This window comes from Neovison vison, chromosome 3, assembly GCF_020171115.1.
Source record: "Neovison vison isolate M4711 chromosome 3, ASM_NN_V1, whole genome shotgun sequence".
Taxonomy (NCBI): Eukaryota; Metazoa; Chordata; class Mammalia; order Carnivora; family Mustelidae; genus Neogale; species Neogale vison.
Genome location: NC_058093.1, coordinates 77,524,901 through 77,550,206, shown reverse-complemented (window position 1 = coordinate 77,550,206; position 25,306 = coordinate 77,524,901). Strand labels below are relative to the sequence as shown.

The 25,306-nt window shown below is 37.4% G+C and overlaps 1 protein-coding gene and 1 long non-coding RNA gene across 5 annotated transcripts in view; one reads left to right on the top strand and one right to left on the bottom strand.

The window, feature by feature from the left end:
- ITPRID2 (ITPR interacting domain containing 2) overlaps nucleotides 1-5,159 on the bottom strand; it is a 39,373-nt gene extending 34,214 nt beyond the window's left edge. For 3 of the 4 annotated variants that reach the window (XM_044242471.1, XM_044242472.1, XM_044242473.1), the window contains exons 1-4: nucleotides 4,896-5,158; nucleotides 4,517-4,562; nucleotides 1,489-1,538; nucleotides 606-662 (exon numbers count right to left, since the gene is read on the bottom strand). In XM_044242471.1, the coding sequence (XP_044098406.1) occupies nucleotides 606-662; nucleotides 1,489-1,538; nucleotides 4,517-4,562; nucleotides 4,896-5,106 (364 nt within the window). In that variant the 5' untranslated portion in view covers nucleotides 5,107-5,158. Of the gene's footprint in view, nucleotides 1-605; nucleotides 663-1,488; nucleotides 1,539-4,516; nucleotides 4,563-4,895 lie in introns of all 4 variants that reach the window. The other variant, XM_044242475.1, reaches the window with a different exon arrangement.
- A 2,844-nt stretch (nucleotides 5,160-8,003) lies between these two features.
- On the top strand, nucleotides 8,004-24,969 carry LOC122902653. The gene is made up of 3 exons (XR_006383837.1): nucleotides 8,004-8,248; nucleotides 10,273-10,351; nucleotides 24,862-24,969. It is a non-coding gene; the product is annotated as an uncharacterized LOC122902653 (long non-coding RNA).
- The last annotated feature ends 337 nt before the right edge of the window (nucleotides 24,970-25,306 follow it).

Here is a 25,306-nt window from a genome sequence, read left to right as displayed (position 1 = left end):
ATCAGTGAAAATTTAAACATGGCACAATGCACTTTTAAAATATTAATGCAGTCTGAAACAGACATCAGCATAATGATTTCTAATTAAATTCTAATAACTCTATTTTGTTTTTGTCCTTTAGTGCTCTAAAAATCTGGAAAAAGAGAAAGGGGAAAAGATAGGAAACACTTGAATACAAAGAGAAAGACAGGCCACAGCTGTAAGTCTGACATAAGGCTACCTCATACTAAAAATAAGCTTCAATTTAGTCTTCTCATGTATAAATATTTAAGTTTCCTTCCTTCTGGTAGGGCAATTCTTCCCTCAGTTCTATGACCATTGTTTGCCCCCAAACAGTTCCTTTAACCAATTAAGTCCAAGGAAGACAAGAACACTTCACAGTGGTTTCCAGGGCCATTTCTACAAGCATCCTACAAGCTCTAACTAGATTATTAACATATAAAGGCTCTGTAAAATGTGTCTGAGCCATTTTCAAGACCTTTAACTTTGGCTCCGAGAACTGTACACCTGAAAGCACTTGTTTTTTTGGCTTTTTGGTTTTTTGTTTGTTTGTTTGTTTTAATTTTAAACCTGTATGAAAAGACAGTACTTCCAAACAAATGTACCTTCAGCTCCCAAAGATAAATCATCTTCAAAACTGCCTCCATTTCTCAAAAGTACACCTGAAAGAAACATTAGAAGACTCATCCTGGTGTTCTGTTCTTCTAAATCCCCACATGAAATCATAGTTTTAGCTAAAGCAAATTGACCAAGCAAAAAAATAAGATACAATAAAGTATTTCAAACCTGAATGTACTCATCATTCTGATTATATCATTTCAAAAATCAAGTATAAGTTTTACTCTATCGCAAACAAACCATGATTTGCAGCCACGTAAAGTTGTTAAAAGCCCCCATAAAGGCTATTTTATACTTACTATGTCTTTGAAGATATTCATTTAGCTAACATCTTATCCAAGAGTTTCATGGAAAATCAGATCCTGGAGCAATCATTTCTTTTACCTCCCTTAACAGTCAGGAACTCAAGCTAGACTTTTCTAATACTATAAATGTTTTTTACATGCCTTGCCACTACCTGCACATTCTTGTTGTACTTTGAACTTTAGAATTCTGTCTTGCACAGGTGGTAAAATTTCAGGTGTGGCAATTTCAGTTAATGTAAGCAAAGAAATACTGCACTAAAGCTGACCCAGTTCACTTACTATTTTTCTTATATTTCCATACCATATTTCTACATTTCACCAGTCTTCACAGTATCTAACTAGACAAAAATATGAGTTTCACCACTGTGGAAATTCAATAATTTGCTTAAACTATCCACTGTTTATGGTTTACAACAAAGTTTCTTTCTTTTGGCTTTTCTCTCAGAATGGCACAGTTATAAAGTGAACATTACTTTTATAATTTATATATGTATACATTCACTCAAAGGACAAATAAAGTAGGGCTCTCATAAAGAGCATATTTAGAAAGGCAACTTTCTCTTACCCTTGAGCGTATTACTGCTTTGCTCATCCAGTGAGGCTCCCAAAGGGGTACTGAAACCACATAAACATATAAACCTTAGTCTTAAAAAGCTATCTGGAGAGTTGTCACTGCACAATTTTACACTTAAAGGATCATAGCCAAGCAAGCTTCTAATCACAGTTTAACTCTCCTCCCCAAACACAAAAGGAATGCAAGTGTATTACATAAGTAATATCCTACTAACTAAGCAAACACCTATCCTCAAGTCAGTTCACCAGGAATGATTTAATCACAAATTTGATCTGCCAACAGTTAAGAGCAAGAACTATAATTACAAATGATACGAATTAGCATTTTCTTTACAAAAACAGAAAAAAAGAATGTCAGCAGGCATTAAGAAAATGTCTGCTCCCTTCAATCCTTTCCCTAGAAACAAGAAACAGAATTAAAAGAAAACAAATCTTTACTTTAATAAAATTTAAAAGTCAGAGTCTAGTTAGAGATAAGGCTCAACAGTTTTTTTTTTAAACATCATCGGTTAAACCTATCACCAGCATTTTAGAGCATTGCTCAGTGCATCCCTTACTCCAACTATCTTTTTTGGTCTAAATGAAGAAGTTTAAGATTTTTTTTCCCTGTTTTTAAACTATGAAATATACATAAATTCATTTAACTCTAAAAACTAAAAAGTCGGCTTGAGAATCAACCTTAGAAGCAGCCATTGCTAAAATTCTTTCACATTCTTTCTGTTCAAACACAGATAACTTAGAAATCTTTTAATGTGAAAATGAAAATGTTTTTCATTTCTTTCCCAAAACTAAATTATATTAAGAAACTTGTTTTATTTTGAAGGTTCTGTTTTGTGATTTGACGCTTTCATCAGTAACAGTTTATACCTGTTAAAAATTCACAATCAGGTATGGGACCATAAAAATATCAGTCTCAAAAAATATTACTGAAATGACAATTTTAATGTTAAAACTTTCTGTAAGCAAATATACAAGCAGTGGCAGTTCTTTGAAAATTAGTGCTTTTGAAATGTAAAAGAAACACAGCTACCATAAAGACAATTAAAAATTTTGAGCTAAGTTTTTTCATATATTTTAATAAAACTGGAATTTATGCCTTTATAAAGTCCTTCTTCTTGCCTGGGCCAGTTCCTTAGGACAAAACACTATATTACTCCTTCTGCAGATTTCTCTACGGGTGGGTGCAGTAACAGAAAATGGCAAATAAAGAGAATATAACTGCCATTCTCCTTCCGAAACAAGTTTCTCACTCTTAAAACTGCTCTCTTCCAAATTCTCTCAAAAACTATCCTTTCTTAGATGTTATTTCAAGTAATTTATTTCCACTTAGTCAAAAAAATGATTATCAAAATAAAGATCCCCCTTTTAAAGGAATGACAAATGGTATCTTTAATCAGGACATGGACGACAACAATAAGGAAAAAAAAAGAAGTAAGAATGTATCAAGGGGGAAAAGGTAGCTTTAGATCACTTATAATGTATAAAGTAGGTAGTTGCCTAACTCTGAAAAGGATCTTAAACTTACAGAAAAACAAAAAACAAAAAACTAGAGTTGCATATATCCTAGTAGTCCAATCTGTGATAATATAGCTAACATTACAAGACAATTTATTCTAGCTTTCCCAGGTACAAATGAATGCCCCTTTTGTACAAAATAGGCTCAACTGTAAGGAATAAGAAGGAAATCTACACAGGAAACCTATGAGGGAAGGAGCAGCAAATGACAGAATCTGCCTACATAAAATTAGCAATAGAACTTTTGGAATTTTCAGAGATGGTTTGTCTGATGAATAACATTTACCTCCTGCATTTACCTTACAAGATAAATGTATTGTTCACTTGATATGATCGCATATAATCTTAATTCCTATACGTCAAAAAATAAACACAATGTGATTTTTCTCTTGCTGTTAAACATTATTTTTGATTGATCTTTAGAGAAAAGGTCCATATACTTCTTCATATCTCGAAGGGTCTAATACACCCTCAATAAAGGTTAAGGAGTTTTGTACTGAAAAGTGCTTTTTAATTCATAAAATTACTCAAAAATCCAGGTAACTCATCAAAACAGGACATCAATGGAGTAGTGGCCAATATTTTATCTGTGTTTAGGGAAGAAAAATAAGTTGGCATATATAAAAATCGCTTCTCTTTCCTCCAAAATACATTTCCCTACCTCTGTAGGTACCTGAACAAAAGATTAAGAAAAGCCCAAAATAAGATGGCAAATATATGCAGAAACAAACACCTTAACTGAATTAAAAAGTAACATTCTTCGTATGAGATTTTACAAATAAGAAACTGGAAAAAAATTAAAATATAAAACAAGCCCTTTTTTACTGTAGTAAGATTTACTTGCAATATAATTCGTCTCCTCTTGTACTTTATCAAAAATTTGTACCAGTTGCCAAAGCATGTAGTTAGATTTATGCCATCTGAATGCCTTCAAAGCTCTATTTCCCCTCGTGCATTCCAGTGCCATTTAACAAATGCACATCCAAGGAGTAAACTTCAAGAACAAAGCTAGCTGGTTTTATAGCTGTCCAAATAGAATTAAGGCACAAAAGTAAAATCAAAGCTCCGTTCGTGTTGTTAAGTAAATTAAATTGATCTAAAACACATTTGAAAGGGAAATAATTCCATGACAGATATACAGATGTCAAAACAAAGGCAAAATAAAATACTGTGTGAAATGTGAAAATCCTTTCGAATAAAAACAAGGCAAGAATAATAACACTGCATGATTATTTGTTTCAGGTCTCTGATCTCTGATGCTAACATCATGCACAGGGGCTGAAGTCCTAACAACTGTAAAGTCAACACTGTCACCAAATAATCAGCGGTCACAGCACTCCATTTCTAATCTTTTGGAGGAGGAAACTATCCGCCAGCTCACTTTCCGGCCTATAGCTCGCAACGGCCACGGGACCCACAGCCGCTGCGGCCCTAGTGACTCCGCTGGGGAGTGCCATCTCCGCCGATCTCCCTCTGGGACGCGAGCCGCGAAAGCGAACACTCACCGGCAGTCCTTGAGCCATATCGCAATCTTCTCGTTGGGCACGTTTCCTGCGGGGCAGAGTGAGGGGACAGCTAGTTACCAACCTGGACACTCCCATGTAGGAAAATCTACTGGAGGTAAATGCAACCTCAGCAACATGTCTTAGTGTCCATCTGAAGGGAAAGGAGATGGCACCGGGGTGTCTGTATTGACTCTGAAGACGTCCCGCCAAGCGCACGCATTTAAAGGTCCAATGTGTCCCCTCTCCCCCGGCTTATCAAACTCTGGAGGATCTTCCAGAACTCACAGCAGTCGCCCAGGGCGCACGAGACCTTCCCCCGCCCGCCAGCCTGCACCTCCCGGAGTCCTCCGCCCGCCGGGGCTCGGCCGGGTGCACAGACCTCTTCCCGCCGCCGCCGGCAGCTTCGCGCCCGGGAGGTCCTCCTCGTCGTCCTCGTCCTCGTCCTGCGTCGTCGCTTCTGTGGACAGGTCCTCCGTTTCCGACGCCTGCCAGGAACCGCGGCACTTGGCCCAGGCCTTCCTCCTGCGACTCGCCACTTGCCACTCCAGTTCCTCCTCCGCCTCCGCCGACGCCACCAGAGGCCGGTCCATGGCCGCACCGGGGGCTCCGCTGCCGGAGCCTGAGTGAGACACGGCGGCGGCGGGGACCCCCCGCCCCTGCTGTCAGCACCCAGCCGGGCTGGGGGCCCCGGGAAGCGGTAGCGGGCGCGGGAGGGGGCGGAGGAGGAGGAGAAGGAGGAGGAGGAGGAGAAGGAGGAGGAGGGGACGGGAGGGAGGGAGGGAAGGAAAGGGAAGGAGGGGGCAGAGGGCCGGCGCTTCACATGTAGCCGGCCCGGCGCGGCGCGGGAGCGCGAGTGGCCCGAGCGAGCGCGGCTGAGAACGAACGCCGGCCGGCCCGCCCGGGTCCCGCTCCCCGCCCCCAAAGCCCCCGCCTCCCGCCTCCTCCCGACAAGCCAGGGGCCGGGTCTGCCGCGGCGCGTCTGCGCGCCCCTCCTTCGGCGGCGTCCCACGCCCCCTTCCGGCCGGGGGCGCGCGGGGCGGAGCGTGGCGCGGCGCGCGCGGAGTGGGGCTCCGGGTCCTCCTCTCCTTGGCCTGCGGAGTGGGCGAGATTTGTTTGCTTGTTTGTTGGTTAGCGATCTTTGTTTCCTGTCAACTTCTCTCGCAGAAAACCTGAGGGAAGGCCAAGCGCCGCTCTTCGCCGCTTCAAAACAAGTGCCGGCTTGGGCTCGCGGACTTAACTCAAGCCCAAGGAGGTTGAAGATGAAAGAAACGCGCATGATTGATATTTGTCAAAATGTCAAACTGGAGAAGACCAAACTTCGTGAAGTGCTACTTTCATGCTTAAGAAAGTTATTTATCGTGGTTTTGTTACGTATGAAAGTGAATTGAGAATGTTTAATCTGAAATTCCACAGTGAAGCTGGATAAAGATGAAGGAAAATAGAGCAAGGAATGGCTAGGAAAGTGTAGAAATACTTGCTTGGATTTTGGTGTTTACAAGATGCTTCAAGAAACAAATGATGTTAAAGTTCAGAACTCTCTTAAAAATGCGTTTGGTCATCCTCCTCCCCCACCCCCTTTTAAATCTCATTTAGTATAAAGACCAAAATCCTATTCAAGTATCACATAGCGACTTACGATGGTTTACCAATATCTACAAGACCGTATCAAAAACCGAAACTAACGGGGCGCCTGGGTGGCTCAGTGGGTTGGGCCGCTGCCTTCAGCTCGGGTCATGATCTCAGGGTCTTGGGATCAAGTCCCGTGTCGGGCTCTCTGCTCAGTGGGGAGCCTGCTTCCTCCTCTCTCTGTCTGCCCCTCTGCCTACTTGTGATCTCTGTCAAATAAATAAATAAAATCTAAAAAAAAAAAAAAAAAAAATCGAAACTAACTTTCCAGAACCACCATTATATTCCGGGCCTATGTAATGTGTGTACTGTGAAAATAGAAGGGGTGCTAGAACACTGATACTAGCATCTCATTGTTTTGAAATTTCACTATTCTTTTTCTGAATCTTAAAAGACTTTCCAGTCTTCAAGAGTCTGTTAGCAAAATGCCAGTAACGATGTAATAATGGCTCTTCAAAATTGGCTAGAGCCTAGTTCCCTGTAGGAAAGGTAAGCAAGAGAGTAAGGGAAGTAGCTGGAGAGGAGGCTCTGAAAGGGGTGGTAAAAAACCACACACAACAAAATATGCTGTCTTCACATTTTCATTATGGGCCCTGACCGATACCACCATTTTCATTTGGGGCTCTCAGCATCAACTCCATTATCCCCATGTGCTATTGCTGTCTCTATGTCCTTGCATCAGTTTGTTGCTGTTCTTTCTGTCCTATACTTTCATGAATTTCAAGATCCGAGTCAGAACTTTTCCTGACCACATCTTTCCACCACTTCTGGTCACATCTCTCCCACAATCCCCTGATACACAACTGAATGCCTAGGTCACTTATGTTGAGACTGAATTGTGTAATATGACTGGCCTTTGAGGGTGTATGTTTGACTTCCCAGCCACACTGTAAACTGTGAGAGATTAAAGAACATTATTCTGTATTCTTCTTATACCCTCTATACTTCTAGTACAGTGCTAATCCCACAGGAACGATGACTTCTGTTGAGGTACATGTTCTGTTCTTTATGTCTTCCGAGTGGACAAATGGATAAAGTATTTGCTTCATGTTGTTTTTCTAAGGCCTAATTTTTTTTTCAAGGTCTTAGACTGAAAGAATGTGCACATGCAGAATTAGGGTAGGGTCAGATCGAGAGTGAGACTCTTAAGCAGGCTCTGCTACCAGCACAGAACCGGTTGGGGCTGGATCTCACCACCTTGAGATCAGGACCTGAACTGAAATTAAGAGTCTGGCACTTCTAACTGAGCCACCTAGGTACCCCTCTAAGGCCTATTATTTTTTTATTTAGCTTTGTTGTTTAAATACTTTTAGACAGCAAAGAACTTTCGAGAAAGGCAACAGTGAACCATATTTTAAATTTAAAAACCAACCACCAGAGTCAAGCAATAAAGAAAGGGGTAGGGGGGATGCCAGCAGGTAACATTAGAATAGAATATAGAAATTGTTGAATCTCCAATAGCACAATTGTATGTTTTCTTCTACATGGAAATTTTTAATGCAAAATGTTTAGGGTACAGAAGTAGTTGGGAAGGAAATCCTTGAAATAGTAAGCTATCTTGGAACGTAAAGGGTTTTAATTGCATTCTCGACTTTGAAATTTTAAAAAATGCCCAAGGTGTTTCATTTATTTAGCAATGAATGCCATATCACACATGAAAAGAGTCTTGTTATTTGGTTATTCAAGGATCCCCCTCCCAAAAGTACTGTATTTAGACCAACTGCAAATCCACACTGCAGAAGCTCTGCATAAAGAATAATGTCTGATTCACTTATGCTTACAAGGTAGAGGAATAGACAAATTTATATAAAATGTGGATAATTCCATTCAGCAAGTTGTAGTGGAAACATTAGGTGTTTGGTGTCAGACTGAAGTTTGAAATCTGTCTCTGTGTCTTTCTAGTTTTATGGCCTAAGGCAAGACAGCTATTATCTCTGGCCATCACATTCTTCATCTGTGAAATAGCAATCGTGATAACAACCTTCCTAAACTGATGTGAGCATCACATGGAATCACATGGAAGTAGATACTCAGAATAGCTTCTGGAATTGTTATATTGCAGAAGGCAAACATCAATTCTATAATAAGGGGACTGTTCTTAGACTGGTAAGTGACACCTACATGCTAATGCAGATGAGTTTTTTTAAATGGCATAATTTCAGGCCAGGACAGAAAACATACTCTAGTTAGACAATTTTAAATGGAAAAGCTTATATCAGAAATGAAACATTTTGCTCAGTTTAATTACTTTAGTTATTTTCTGTTTTTTCAGATCTTAACAAATGCCTCAAAATTACTAAACAAGATTTACTATTTGTTAAGCTAAGGCATTTTGTTCAAGTTATTGCATTGTTTGTTCAATAATATTTATGTAATCAAAATTTTATGCATCAAAATTTAGTGATAGAGTGATCGAAAGTGGTAGCATTGCAGTTTACCAAATTTTCAGCCCTTATTAAGACAAAAGGAGCTGGGAGTATCAGATAAGTAGAATTGCAGATTAAATAAACAGAGCAGCATTTTTTATTTCAGTAGGATTGCCTGAGAAAGAATTTTGTATGAAATAAATTTGGAAAACACTATATATTATATCCCCACCTCTCACAACCAAATCCAGTCACAATAATGTAAAAGACTTGAGAAGTAAATTCTCAAGATTTATTGGGAAAAAAGAAGAAAGCTGGCTAACTTCATTTTACCCAGTATTTCTAAAAGTCATTTGAACATGAAATCTTTTGGGCCTGCTCAATATAGCTATTAACATTTTCAGGGATACCAGTGGAATAATTTGCAACAGGATAAAAGGAAAATATTATTCAATGATTGAAATATTTGAAAATAAATCTTGGTTTATTTACAATAAAGGTTTATTTACAAACCATATAGATGAACAATGAGGAAAGGTGGTTAGTCTGATTTGAGATTTTTTTCTGATATATTTCTTTAAGTCATTATTATTCATGAAAGTATTTCTAGTTGTGTATATTTTAAAGTAATAAAATTCACTTGTATAGTCTATAACTTGAACCTATTATTTATCCTTAGGGTTTTTCCACATTAGGAAGAATTTAGGGAGTATTATACTAGTTCATTATCCTCCTAAGTAAGCATTAATATAGCATAACAATCTGCTATTTTGATTTTCCTTATTTTCTCAAGTACACACCAGAAGGAGAAGCAGGTGTTAATACCACTGGAACTTTGCCTTGCAGATTATTTACATAATCTGGGTAAATTTACATACTTTCTAATTTGTTCATGTTAAAAACGTGTCATTTTATCATCCATTCCACTGTCTTCAGATCACAATTTCTTCAGTTTGTCACATAATGCTAAATTTACCTTCTCCATGGTAAAACCTTGTAGACAGCTTGTGGGTTTTTTTTCCCCCAGTGGCTCAATTCTTTGGTGTTTCTGAGCAACAGGTAAGAATAGCTCATCTATTCTTCATCAACAATTGACTGAAGCAAGATTATGTAACAGAGTAAGTTTTATTTGGTCTGTTTCATGAATTCATGAAAATTTAGATCAGTCCTTTTTTCTTTTTCTTTTCAGTTCTGCCTTAAATATTGTTTTAAGATCTCTGACATTTTCAAACATAAAATCTTTTGAAGAGGCACATCTATCAGTATTAAATACTCAGTTTATGCCACTTGATATTAAACATTTTTATGCTGACACAACAAAACAAGAGGATGTCATTATTCCATTTCCTAGTTTTGACACTATCTTATCATATGGTCAATGTCTTGATAGATATATTCTTCCTATTTTAAGACTGACTTCTGGCTTATATCACATATATTATTATTCCCTATTTGAAGCCATTTAGCACTTTAAAAAGTTTCACAATGCACATATTTGGAATTATATATTCACATGTAAATTTTCCTACCTCATTTTATAAGAATCAGAAGAGGTTGGTGACTACATAAACCATATCTAATACTAATATATCTTTAAAAGCTTTAAATGGTACTGACCTCATAGATAGTTCTTTAACACACACACATGCATGCACACATACACAATGTCTGTTTTAAAAATAATTCTTATGTGTGCCTAAACCTGAATAAATATAAACTGTACTGCCTCTCCCACATTTCCCTTCTCTAATCTCCTTTCTGCAGCTCCTTCATGCCCATCTCAGAACAAACACAATCTGCATTCAGAACAGAACCGTTTACAAGTTCAATGGAGTTATTTTGGGTGAGTCATTGAAAACACAGTACAAAACCTTTCCTCACTCACCAGAAATGCATTTTTAAAATAAAGCCAAAGTGAACAAGGCTTGGCAAGTTTGAGGGTGGACAAAATGGGGAGAGAGCAGGATTTCTGCCAGACTCAGACAGGATTTTGCTAAACCATTTTTGTCTATTCCTTACATTCAACTCTACCAATTTTTCTTACCATACTAACTAAAAAGTATAAGATTGAGCAGGTGGGACATCAAAACACAAACATTTCAGTTCAACTACTACTGTGATACTGAGTAGAACCAGCAGATCCCTTATATCTTAACATCAGTTAAGTCCCCCTTTTTGTCATTCTTTAATTCAGAAGCTATAAGATGTATCCACTAAATAATCTTCTTATTCTAATTAAATCAATTTTGACAAATTAATAATAATTATAGGCAGTTTTTGGAAGGTTGTATATAAATTCAGTAAACAATTCTTTAAAATTGCTAAAATAAGAGACATTCCATGAGAGTTAAACAATAAAATATTAAAGGAAATAGAGCTATAGAGACAGAAAATAATAAGCTAGTTCCTAAAAAAACTTTTGAAATTGAATTAATATAATTAAAGTCTATATAAATGGCTTAATACATTTTAGATATTTAACAATGAGGTATTCAAGATTTATGTATCAGTATAGATTCTTCTTTATCTATCTATATAACATATTACTCACCCTTTATCCTGCAGAGAACTTTCTAACAGAAATACAAGTAATTACTCTTCCACAACTTGGTACAAATCAGTTGAGGTTCACATCTCATGAATGAGGAGAAACCTAGAAAGAATCAAGAAGGAGAGATTCTTAAACCTATAATGATAATTCAGAAATCCTTTGCTATAAAATTTGATAGTCCATGAAAGCCACGTTTAACATAGGTTGACCCAGAAAGTTACTTTGTTGTAACTGACACAACCTGTAGGCCACCCTATAGGCGGCCCTATGGTTAGAATTGTTCACAAAGGGTCTTTCTCTAAAGCTATGGGACAATCCAGGTTCTACTAGATGAAACTATGCAAATGTTCTCCTTGAACTCCCTGCAAATTATTAGTTTCCACAAGTCAGGGTGACAATTATGGGTTAAAAGGAATGAAAACTCTGTGTTTGAAATTAATCTGGCTATGAAAGCACTAGGGTCATAATAAACAAACACATATTTCCTGCTGTAGTTTAAGAGCATAGCCAAGAACTCTGGTTTCCCACATTTGGGGAATTTTTTCCTTTTCTTTTATGGTTAGGCAATTGTTTTTAAATTATAAAATAAGTACTTATACAGCCTTCAAGGCTTATCTCAACAATCTAAGAATGATTTTATCACATATAGTTATATTTAAATATAATCAACAAATGATCAAAAGTTAAAGGGACTAAATATCTATTGATGGGAACCCAAAACTAAGAACTTCCCCACAATCTTATTTCAAATCAAACAGAAAAATGAAGAAAACTTCCATTAAATTTCTTCGTAGCAGGCAAGAAAGGTAGCATATTTGGCCTGGACTACATTAGCACTAAATCAAACAGCTTAAAGTTATGTCTATTAATAGGTTGTTATTATATAAAAGAACTACAGGGTAAAGGTCAACACACAGGTTGTTTTGGTTAATTTTTTAAAAATCCCCTGAGCCAGTGTCTTTCCAATTTTTTTACTAGTCAGCCAAGTTGGCACCTTGAAAACCTTTAAATACTGTAACTATAATAGTGCTGATACTCAGTTTGGAGAAACGCTGTTAGAAGAGCAATTATTTCAGTGGACCCAAGGAAACAACAATGTTGAAAATGGATATGTTTGATTGAGTACTTGCTTTGTGTAGACACTGTACTTTTAGGGCAGGCTTTATAGTATCCCCTTAAATACAACAACCCTAAAAGGGCTTGTATTATTCTCACTTTATAGTCAGGGAAACTGAGCTTCAGAGAGGTTAATTCTTGCCCCAGGCCATATACTAGTAAGTGGCAGCTTAGAACCAGGACTTTTCCTCTGCAAAGTCTATGCTCTCACCTAAGATGTGTGACTGTCACCTAGTATTCCAGATCCACTGTTAGAGAAACATTAGTAACCACTTACTCTCTTCAGACTGAGGAGATTCTTCCCCTGTAGCTGATGGGCAGAGGATCAGTGTGACTCAGAACTGGAAGGAATCCTATTTTTTGTGTGTGTGTGTGTTTTTGTCTTTTTTAATATTGAAACAAATCAGATAATTACAAGAATTGTACAAAAATTAACAGCCTGTGGTGACCTCTCGGGTCTAACCAGGTGACACTGGCACAGTCATCTTTTTCCATGAAAGCCCCTGGGCCTGGAGGGGGCAAGAGGGGCCTCCACACACTGACGTCTAGCACGTCTAGCACGGACTACTCCTGACCCCTTCCACAGGTCCAGAAACTTCCACTTGTCCAGAGGGCACAGCCCAGCCCAAAAGCAGGTGGGGCTCATGCAGGGAAGCAGTGCTTGTGGGCACCGCTCGGAGACAGGCTGGAACCAATTACCTACTACAATTCCCTCATTTTACAAAGCGAGGGAAACTGAGCTCAGAAACTTTAAGTAGCCTGCTCAAGGTTGGCCATCTAGTTAGTGACAGAATTAATTAGGGACAAGAATCCATATCTCAAAACCCTACAAACATTGATAAAGGCAAAAGTTGAAAAACTGCTTTTATCTTATCAAATGTTCTAAAAAACTCAGAGAATGTAAAAACAAAGATTTTAGTATCTAAGCTTCTTAAGGACACGTAATATTACAATTTGTCAGTCAAGGTGGCCCAAAATTTGTCCTTGTACCTAGCTATCTTTGTGGAGAGGACTCAAGGTTGGGGACAGTGAGAATCTCTGCAAACCAGAGTATATTATTCAACTAATTTTGAGTCCTTCTAGGATAACATCCTATATTCTGTTAGATATAAAAACCCAAGACTGTAGCATCCCTGCCCCAGCCACGAGAGCTTATTCAGGGGGAATCACACTCATGCTCAAGAAAAGAGAATTTTGGGCGCCTGGGTGGCTCAGTGGGTTAAGCCGCTGCCTTCGGCTCAGGTCATGATCTCAGGGTCCTGGGATCGAGTCCCGCATCGGGCTCTCTGCTCAGCAGGGAGCCTGCTTCCCTCTCTCTCTCTCTCTCTGCCTGCCTCTCCATCTACTTGTGATTTCTCTCTGTCAAATAAATAAATAAAATCTTTAAAAAAAAGAAAAGAGAGAATTTTTACTTCTTAACCTAAAGTCCAGTCTTCTAAGTAAGACTTAACTGCCCAATAGGAAACCTGAAGTTTTAAGATTTCACCTTTTACAAGAACTATTTAAAATTCCATTTTTAAGAAAAACATTATTCAGAAAGTTTTATTGACAGGTAAAATTCAGCCACTACGGTGACTAATATATACTATATGTGAGTATTTCAATGTGTTAATATTTAGCCATGATTTAAAGCAGACCAGCAAAGATCTGGGTATCTCGATAGTATCAAATGATTTCCAAAAAGATGGTTTTTACAAAATCACTCTGATTTGTGAAATGGCATCAATCTATATTGATTCTCAATATGAACAATGATGTGAAATGAGATGTGTTTTTTCTAATAAGGAGTCTTCCCAGAAGTTGTTAAGTATATCACCTGGTATTTTCTTTAGGAGAAACTCGGAAGAATGTCTTTTTACAGTATTTGTTCCAAGATGAGTTGAAATTACTGGGACATTTTATTCTAATCTCATGGACACCAGGACTTGGATAACTAACAAAGTTTCTGTTTTTAACATTGGTTACTAGAAAATTGAAAGCCAAATATGTGGCTCACCCATGGTAGATGAGTAGGTCATCATGGTATGCATCCTAAACCTTATTCATAGCTCTGTTTTGTCCCCACCCTTTTTTTGTTCTTCTATTTTTTTTTCCTTCCTCAAAATAATATGATATAGTTTCTGATATTCTTTTTCTGCATCATGACAAGGAATAGCTAACTATGCAAGAATATTATGCAAAATTATGTTTACTATTAGGAGGGAAACAAAGATGTTACATTACAATGACAACATTATGGCTTTTTTCTTTTATTTTCCAAACTTTCTGAAATTTACAATTTAGGGAGAAAAGGTTATTTGAACCTTGAAAACTCTAGCTATTTATTCAAAAGACAGAAATATGGGAAATATTTGCAAGCCCCCTGCAATGTACTTCAGTTTGATTATGTTAAGGCAAGAGAGGAACTGTCATAAAGTGAGGTTGGAAATGTAGGTGAGAGCCAAATTTCAAAGGCCTTGGTATGTTATTTTAAGATTGTGTTACTGCAGTTGGGAAGTCAGAAACACCTTTCAGTTTTTAACTAAAGTGCTTTATTGCAAGATAACTAGTAACTATATAGCTGAAAGAGTTGGGCATAGGAAGTTGTTAGGCAAGGGAGCCAGTTAGAAGGCTTATTAGTATGGGGCTTGAGGATACGGAGGCCAATAAAGACTCAAGTTAGGCTGGTGAGATTAGGGGCTTCCATCAGATTTCACAAATTAGAAATGGATGGAAAGAAAGAAACAGAATGATCTTTAAGGCTTTTTCTACTGTAGGTACATGACTAGGTATTGGTGTTGTTCAACATCATAGAGAATTTAGGAAAAGTTGGTATTTGGCATTAATTTGTTTGGGAGTAAGGAGAACAGAGAAAGGAAAATAAATGAGTTCATTATAGGACATATTAGATATGAGGTCCTTCTAAGTTATACAGATGGAAAGGTAGCCTGAAGCATTCAAAAATACAGTACAGAACTGAAACTCTGGATGAATGTTTGGCTTAAATTTTGTAAGGTATGTGTGTGCTTGCACTTACTAACACTAGACGGCCATGTTTCTATTTCCCAAGTAAACTATTCCCAATATACCAAAGCAGTGGTCATCAGTGATTTCTGAAATGCTAATCCTTTGGATCATTTTTAGCCCTCACTTTATACTTATCTTTATAGCTTTTCCAGGATTGGCTATTCCTCTCATTTCTTTCTTGATCTTACATTTTCCTCTTCTTCTACTTCTCCGTCTCCTTCACTGGTTTTCATTCTTTTATCAGCTTTATTGTCGTGTTCCCCACAGAGCTCCCCATGTTTATACACTCTCCCTGACTGAGATGGAGAAGACTAAGGATGGAAAAGGTTGGGGGGAAACAAAAGTTTGTTGAATGTATTAAGTTTGAAAGCCTGTTAGAAATCCAAGGGACTATTTTGTGTAGGCATTTAGATACATGAATATCGAGTTCAAGGGAAAAATCTGGACTGAAATATAGATTTAAGAGTCATCAGCATATAAATAGTTTCTCCACCTAAAAACTAATTGAGGTCAGCAAGGGGGAATTGATGAAGAATGGTAATAAGAGATGTCTGAGGATAGTGCTTGGAGTACTCTACATTTTAAAGGCAGATAAGTGAGAAGAATCCAGCAAAAGAAGCTAAAAGAGATCCACTAGTATAACTAGCAAAATGGGAAGAGAACTAAGAGAAGTGGTATCTTGAAGGCCACTGAAAAAAAGGTTTTAAAGAGGAGGAAATGATCAACTCTACCAACTTCCTGAGAAGCTGATTAAGATGAAGACTGAGAATTGACCTCTTGGTTTGGCAGTACAGATGTTGTTGCTACCCTTGATAATAATTGTGGTGGAATAGTGAACAGTGAAGCCTTGATTGTAGTGGGACTCTGTGGGGCTGGTTTTTAGAAGAGGGAAACAGGAAACAGCAGGGGCAGTCAAACTAAAACAATTAATTAGTTAAGACAGAAAAAAAGAGCAAGAAAACCATTATAAGATATATGGCCATTCAAGATCATGAGTATCTATGTTTGGATAAGGTTGGGCAAAAGCCAAGTTCTAAAGTTTTGACCCCTCTAACTTTATTTCCACTTAATTTTAATATTAGACCTTCTTATAATTACTATCATTTGTCAAAAATAGTCATGAGAGAAGTAAAGATAGAAACAGTAAATGTAGACATCTGATGAAGAACAGGATGAAGATAGGGAAATAGCAAAAAGGAAATACAGAGTTGAAGAAGGATTTCTGGTTATTTTTTTAGGAATAAACCATGTTTATTGGTTAAAGACAAGAGCAAGTAGAAAAAGGTTAAATATACACAGAAAATGTTAGGTATTTGAGGGATAAGATCTTAAGAAAGGGAGGAAAATTTATTTCACTTAGGTCATTTCTTTCTTTTAGGTTAGAAAGACATACAGTGTATCAATGTAGTTAAGTTTTCTGGAGAAGATAATTTTTTTAAAGATTTTATTTATTTATTTGACAGAGAGAGAGAGAGAACATGAGCTGGGGGAGCAGCAGGCAGAGGGAAAGGGAGAAACAGGCTCCCAGCTGAGTAGGGAACCTGATGCTCATAACCTGAGCCAAAGGCAGACATTTAACCAACTGAACCACCCAGGCGCCCCCAGTGGACGATAATTTAAAGGAGTTCGCATGTAATGTCCTATATATACTCTAAGAATTAGGCCAGATCTTCTGCTGAAGTAATGGATCATGAGCTGGTTGGAGAATTTAAGAGTGAAGGTTTGGCATAGCTATTATTAAAAATGGAAACAAAACTAAGGGAAAAGTAAAATATTTATTTAACCATTATATACCACTCTAGGCACCTTTTAAATATCAGCTCATTTATCCATCATAATATGTCTGTGAGATATGTTGACTATTATCCCCTCTTTGCAGATGAAGAAAATGAGGCACAAAGTGGTTATGCTTTTTTTCTAAGGGTACCCAGCTAATAAATGGAGGATCCTGGAACTGAGCTTTTGTGGGCTAGCTCCAGAGTCCATACTCTTATCTTCTTTGCATTGCTGATAAATGGCAGTGGCCTACCTTTACTTAGCAGGTTTAGGTACATAGGTGCTGAATTTCAAAGGACAAAATTTTACACCTGTCCAGGATAGGAGTTTAGAGGTAGAGTGTGATGGAAGTTGAGATTAGTTGATGAGATAAGCCATAGCATGCAGGGTTAGATGGAAGACATAGAGCAGGATGGAGAGAATCCAGTTCATGTAGAGGCTCAGAGACTTGAATCTTTGTTATAGTCTTAAGACTTATGTTCCTTTGAAATCAAATAGTTTGATAGAGGTAAGGAAGAGGGACCATGGAAAACAGCAGGGACTCAGAATAAGAGAGTAACATTGTGAAGTGTCATTAAGAAGGGTAAAGAGTTGCTGGGAATGGCAAGGTAACAGTGGAATATGGCACTGGTAGTAGATCACTGAAGTCCAAAGAAGTTAAAGGCCAGTGCAGCAGAAGAGGTCAAGAAATGCTGGATCTAGGGTGTTGGGTGGGGCACATCTATAAATACTGAAGTCACTTATGAATCACTCAAGATGAGACATGAAATGGGGTGGAGAAAACGACTGCAGAAACCAGTGGATTGCAATGTGAATGTGATGAGGGAATAAAAGATGGCATAAGAGAGACCAGACAGACATAATGAACATACTCCAAGCAGTGGAGTCATATAGGCCAAGCTTCCCTGTAGCCACCTGCCTCTGGGAATGTGATAGGGAAGCCAAAAGTGCCATGCCATTAAGATGCTGAAATTGGCAGCATTCCTGAAGAGCTTTTTAAAGAGGTTGAACTGTTGAAATGATTAAAGCTTTAAATTACCTCAGAGGTACAACACATTAGTAAAGTAAATATTAATACAGATTAGCTTATCTAGCCCATATAAAACCATTATTATATAAGTACAAATATGGCCCTATGGATATTTTATGTTTTTAAAGGTGGGAGAGTGGAAGGAGGAAGAGAACATAGGAAACAGAGGTATAATGTGGCCATGCATAATGTGAACAACTGACATAAAGGAGCAGGAAAGAACCAGCAACCATGAACATGGAAAACCTCTTAAATGTGCCCTATGAATAATGTGGAAAGGGGAAATGTGCAAATGAGCTATGCTCTCCCTTAGTTCAGAATTCTCAATAAAAATTGTTATTTTAGATGCAGCCAGTGATAGGGGCTTTCCCAGTTCCAACAAAGAGACTCAAAACAAAAAATAGATTTTTACAGAAAAGAAATCCTATCCTTGAATCAGAAGGCAGGGTGAATTACATATTATGATATAATTAACTACTTAATATTAGAGGAAATTATGTTTCGATCAACAAAAATTCAGATTTGCCTGGCAACCTGTATTGTTGGTTACCTACAAAACCACCTCTCCTCCACCTTCTTCCTTAGCAACCAAATCTTTATTATGCCACTGGATTTTGGCATATACATATGACACCAAGAGATAAGGTAGCTGTCTTGTGATGATAAGTAGAGCTAGCCTTGAAAGAAAAACCAAGATGCTAATAAGTTTCCCAGATTTGAGAAACAGTAATGCAGGGACCCAGCTAAACATGAAATTTCAGATAATGAATATATCAGAAGGGATATATATCATTTAACTAATATTCAGATTTAACTTTATGTCCTGTACTTAATCTGACAACCCTAGATACTCAGGATGACAAAATGGGAAGTTAGCTAGATCCTGTCATTGATGAAGTAATTGAGCTGCTGAATTAGCCAACTTGGGGATGACCTTAACTCAAAACATTTTAGCATCAGATAAATATTCCTTAGTTTTAAGCGAATTCTCATTGCATTTTCTGTTATTTACAGCCAAAGCATCTTAACTAACACAGTTCTTTCAGCCCTCTCATTGAGCAAGTCAATGCACATATTGTTCATCCCTACATATCAACTTACAAATTCTAATTAGTATTTTCAAAAGGTTTCTTTGTGAAAGTTCTTTAATATGAAATACATCTATGTTTGCAGGATTCAGTTATCCATCTTTATGTAGTACTCCATAAAAGTTATTTTCATGAAATCTGTAAGATGAAATGTCTTTCTCTGCACAGTTTAGCTGGATTAGATGATCTCTAAGATCTATTCTGGTTCAGAAAATATTAGTTATTACAGGACAAAAGTAGATGTGAAATAAAGATAGGCACCTAACAATAAGACCATACAACAAAAATGATCCAGTATTAAAGTTAATTATGTAACAAAAGGCTTTTTCTGACAGTAGTTGCTCATTTTAAGAATTAGCAGAACATATTCATAATACCACCACTGTGAAAAACTAATAAAACAGCTTTGATGTGATGTTTCTTGAGTTATAAAGAGAAATGAGAATGAAGTCTTTTATTCATATAAGTATATAGCTTTTGTTCTTAATATCCCACAAGTACAAAGGAATCTTGGGCAAAAGAAAACAAGATAAATGATGAAAAATTTCTAAATGGTTATATTCACAGGTTGTGTGTCCCTGGAAGCCCCCAAAAGTTGGCACTTTCCATCTGTTTCTAGTCGCTTATCAGAGGCCCGAATAAATTTGTGCGTGCTCTTAAAATTCAATTTTTTTTTACTATGAGTATAACCACAGTGATTGGAAGAACAGAGTGATCTTTAAAGGAACTAACCTCCCCTGTCAAAGGTCAAAGGCAGGAACATTTTTAATGGTTATATGCATTTGTGTGCATGCGTGACAGTTCTGCAAGCGTGTGTGCGCACTTATGCTTGTGAATAATCCAGAGGTTCTTAGATCAAGAAGCCTCTGATTTTTCTCCCCTGCTCATGCACAGGGCAGATATAGCTGCACGAAACGGGAGCTGCAGAAGTTAGCTGTCAGAACTGGAAAATGAAGTGAGGTTACCAGAAAGTTTATAATCAACATTATCTGACATATCATTACTCTTCAAAACCACGTTCTGATCTGAAACCAGCCATTTTGCCACTCTCCTCTATTTCCTCTCCTAATAGTCTTATTTAAATGCAATTTAGCTCTCCTTCCAAGCCTGCTTTCTAAGAAAAACAAAAACACTGCAGTAATAGTAGCCATTCATTTTAGAATACTGTCCAATAACCACTATTCTCAGTCAAGCATGCCTCCTGACAGACTTCCCATGCATACCTCTCAAGAAGTGTATCACAGTATTTACCCAGCAAAACCAGGTAACTCCCAAGAAGGAAAAAATTTGCTTCTTAAAAAAATAATTTTCTTGGGGCACCTGGGTGGCTCAGTGAGTTAAACCTCTGCCTTGGGCTCAGGTCATGATCTCAGAGTCCTGGGATCCAGCCCCTCAACAGCATCAGGCTCTCTGCACAGCAGGGAGCCTGCTCCCAAACGCCCCCTCCCCACCCACACGCCTACTTGTGATCTCTCTCTCTCTATGTCAAATAAATAAATAAATAATCTTAAAAAAAAAATGATTTTCTCTGTACCAGATCTTAGAAAGAACCAAAGGCATGTGCATGCATGCATAGCCACAGACCTCCACAATGAACTTGGGAAAAGAGAAAGGAGGGGAGGAAACATGTAACATTTTCGTCTGGGTGGTCTGAAGACACTAGAAATTGGAAAAATATATTTAGAAGTTAAAAAATCTTTGTGAGATGATTTCATTTGAGATCTATTTTATGTATATTATTTGTACTACTTTTAAAAAATGATATATGTTTTTCCCTAAAAATTAATAACTATACAATAAACTCTTTCTAAAGACTGTTCATTGATATGACCTTGGAAGGGTATTTCTAGCTCATTGATTATTTTTTTATAATACTTATTTTATTATACTAGGTAAAATTTTGCCTCCACATCTTTCATGGTGAAGAAACAAAAATAAAAGCTGTAAATGGAAAAGAACACTTCTTCAGGGTCATTTAATTCAAAATTTTCTAAAGAATTTTCTTTCCTCAGTTTTAATGTCTAATAGTATCCATTATTTTTCTAATGTATACCAATATTTCTACACTGCCCCAGGAGAGGCTATTTTAAATATTTCTCAAGCCCAAAGCACTTACTATTAAACAAAATTTCTTGTTTTCCAAATGCTTTAGAAAGGGCTGAGAAGGGGGCTAGGTGGCTCTGTCGGTTGAGCAGCTGCCTTCAGCTCAGGTCATGATCTCAGGGTCCTGAGAGTGAGCCCCACATTGGGCATCCTGCTAAAGGGGGGAGTCTGCTTCTCACTCTCCCTCTGCCCCCCTCCCTGCTTGTGCTCACTCTCTCTCTCGTTCCAATACATAAAATCTTTAAAAAGGTGTGTGGGGCAGAATGATGGGGGCACCTGGGTACTCAGTCCGTGAAGCATGTGATTCTTGATTTCAGCTCAGGTCATGATCTCAGGGTCCAGGGATGCAGCCTCACCTGCGGCTCCTCACTGAGAATTCAGCCTCCTTGCGATGCTTTCTCCCTCTCTCTCGGCTCTTTCCCTCCCTTCCCCACATGCTCATGTGCACTCTCTCTCTCTCTCTCTCTCAAAAAAAAAAAAAAAAAAAGAAAAAAAGGATGATTAAAAACTAAAACTTATATGTGATATATAATCTGATGAAAGAGAGGGATTAGGTCATGGAGTATGCTAAGTTACCTCTTATTTTATTATTTTTTATTTTTTTGCCAGCACAATTGCAAAAATATAAAATGTCGCTTTGTGTCCATTGCCTATGTGATTTTAAATCCGTGAAAACAGGGGCACCAAGGTAGCTCAGTTGGTTAAGTATCCAATTCTTTCTGCTCAGGTCATGATCTCATGGGTCGTGAGATCAAGCCCTGCATGGAGCTCTATGCTGAGCGGTGAGTCTGCTTGAAGATTTTCTCCCTTTGCCCCTGCTATCCTTGCATGTACACACAAACACACTCTCCCTCTCAAATAAATAAATCTTAGGGGCGCCTGGGTGGCTCAGTGGGTTAAGCCGCTGCCTTCGGCTCAGGTCATGATCTCAGGGTCCTGGGATCGAGTCCCGCATCGGGCTCTCTGCTCAGCAGGGAGCCTGCTTCCTCCTCTCTCTCTGCCTGCCTCTCTGCCTGCTTGTGATCTCTCTCTGTCAAATAAATAAATAAAATCTTAAAAAAAAAATCTTAAAAAAAATAAATCTTAAAAAGATAAATCTATGAAAACAATCTTGTATTTTTTGATACTTCTACTACCAGTAATTTAAGACAGTATAAAAAAGTGCCTTGCAGAATACACTGCCGGCTTATTAGCGCTAAAGCACTTGCTGAGTACCAAAGGTAATACCCATTGCCCCTTTTGCATACTTTAAATTCAGTGTCATCTTCTATTGCCTTCAAAGTACTTCTTCAAAATAACCCCATTTTACCAATTCAAGCTTATATATCAGTGACACATACACTCCTCTCCATTTGGATGTTTCTCTTCAATAAACATGTTTTCCCTTCCTCAGCTTTGTTGTTCCCCCAACCAGGAATGTCATTTCCTTTACCTCTACTCTCACTGGAGCACCTTATTTCCAGAAATCTTTTTCCTAGTGTTTGTCCATGTGTTGCTTTTACTGTCAATATGTCCATAAAGCATTCCATTGTTCTAATTTCTGTTAGTTTATTCTTATGCTTTTCTGTAGGCTCTGGCTGTCCTTGTATTTTGAAACACATTGGAAGTTCCTCTACCAAACTTTGTTTATTCATTGTTCATTTCTGTAGGATTCAAATTTCTAGAACCACCAAGTCAATAACCACAGTATTAAAAAAAAGAAGAAGAAGAAAGGTTTTACTTTTATAGAAACTACATTCAGAACCCCTTTTCCCTTATTTTGAAATGCAATTTCTAAGTGTTTCTCATGGTAGCTACTAACAGTGACATGATTTCAAATTTTACAGTTCTTCTTTTCAAGCTCATTTTTACCCAAAATTTCAAATATGTCAGAGATGTAAGCTGAGCAACTCTTGTTAAAGAGAATGCAGTGTGTATCTGGATCGTGAGGGTCCTGCCTGCCTAGCCCTTACACAGCCCCACCATTGGCTCCCGCTGCTCCTTGGAGAAACTCTGGAGGCCCTTTGTAGAAACTGCAGAAACTCTGGCCTTGGCTCTGCAGTCTCCTCTTTGTTCAGTCTTGAGCAAGTCTCTTTTCTCAATCTTAAAAACAGTGAACTTGATCTTCAGAGACCATTCATAGAAATTACAAAGCACCACACTCAAAACAAATGAGAAAAAAATTCGTGCCTATTTTGGTTCTATTGTTTTATTGGGTCATTACTTTGAAATGCTTTCTTAGGACAAAAACTGATAGATGTTTGATAAAAATTAGTACTGAGGGTTGGCTATAGATTTGAACTTTCTTTTTTTTTTTTTTTTGTTTACCTAGATTCTGTTTTGTGAGTACCTTTTAGTATCAGTAAATTTCAGTTTTGAAAATTCTAGTTTGAGGTAGCATTTCAAAAAAAGAAACCAAGTTTGTAGTCAACATTCACAACTTCTAATATTTCATATTCCTTCAAGAAAGCAAGCAGTGTAACATGGTGTTCCTACATAGAAACAATCTGGTATAAATATAATAGATATTTATTTTGGCGGGTGTTCATTTACAGAATGTGTGAAGAAATACACAAACTCAGTATCAGGAAAATACCATTAAAGAGTACTATCATTCCAGTTAATAAAATATATTGGTGAACTTGGGACATTTCATTTTGACTGTATTTTGAAACTATTTCAAATGGGCACTGATTCATTTGTAAATGGAAAAAGCCGGCAAAAACCAAAACAGTAAGTACTACTTGATTCCAAACAAGCTGTTAAATAAACTACTGCTGCTTTTAACTGCAGAGTACTTACATCTAACTGCTGTCTATAATTTTTTAAGAATTCCTGGCTTCCTCAGCAGATAAACTTGACTCAGCTATCAACATAAAAGTCCCCTACCTATCAGTTTGGCTTAATCAAAAGTTTCTGATGTTTCTAATCTTTCTACCAAAATTTTTTATTTTACAAAATAGATGTATAACATGAAAATCTCAATTAAAAAAACCATTTAACCCATGTGTATGTATATGTTTATGTAAATAAACATATAATTTTAGAAATATTTGTTAAATAAAGTTACTTCTAGTGAATTAAACTTTCCAAATTAAAGTGGTATATATAGACAATTTATTGAAAATTTAATTTGTTTTTACCATAGTGCCCTCATTACTAGAAGGTTACATAAGATTTTAAATACAGTTAAATTAAGAATCATTCAGTCAGTACACATTTTTATTCATTCAATAAATAGTTATGTTGTACTCTGCCCCAGATAGGAATTGAGTATTGAGATTTTGTTTCTGATACCCAGGAACTTGCAAACTAATGAGTAGCATAATATGGAACTACAGTATAATTATCATTTTAGTGATACAGGCAAGTGTTTTTAACATACCACTAAATTGTCTAAAAGCAAATGAGATCTGAAATGGGTCAGTGGAGAAAGTTTTTGCCTGAAGAAGCAGTGAGAGATTCCTAGTCATACTTTCTTTCCTTCCTCCTGCAGAACCAGTACCAACCAGCTTTAAAAGTTCTATTATTGGCAGGTGGGGAGGGGGGAGTAGTCTGGCAAGGGTAAGAATAGCGATTTTGATTTGAGAAAGCCTGAAGTAGAAGGGAAGGATAAAGAAGATGGGGGGGGGAGACTAACATTTATGGAATACTTAGCAATTAGCTTTTTATGTCTATTATGACATTGTGTTTCTTCTTAAAAGGAACCTGCTAAAAAGCTATTGAAATCACTGAGGTAGAAGAAGAAACCAGACAAACAGACAACAGTTCTTTACCTTGGCTCTACTCAACCTTGTCCCTATGGACCAGCCTTTGAGGGAAAAGTACCTAGCACCAAACTAATGGAGAATATCAAGTAAGATTTTCTTTCAAACTGTATACATGCCTTGCATTTAGTAGGTCATCAATGTTTTTATTTGGTTTAATTAAGCAAAATAAGGAAAAATGAATAAATAAAGGTAATGCAAAAAGAAAAAATCAAGGTAATGCTCATAAGATATAGAATGAGTTTTTGGACTCTTACTGTTGATAAGACCTGTAAGAATTATAGTACGGTCATAAGAAGACACTTGAAAGTTGGTTGCATATGCATTTTTAGAAAAATGTTGAGTTTGGGGACTTTGAGGAAAAGACCTCATTATTTTTCAA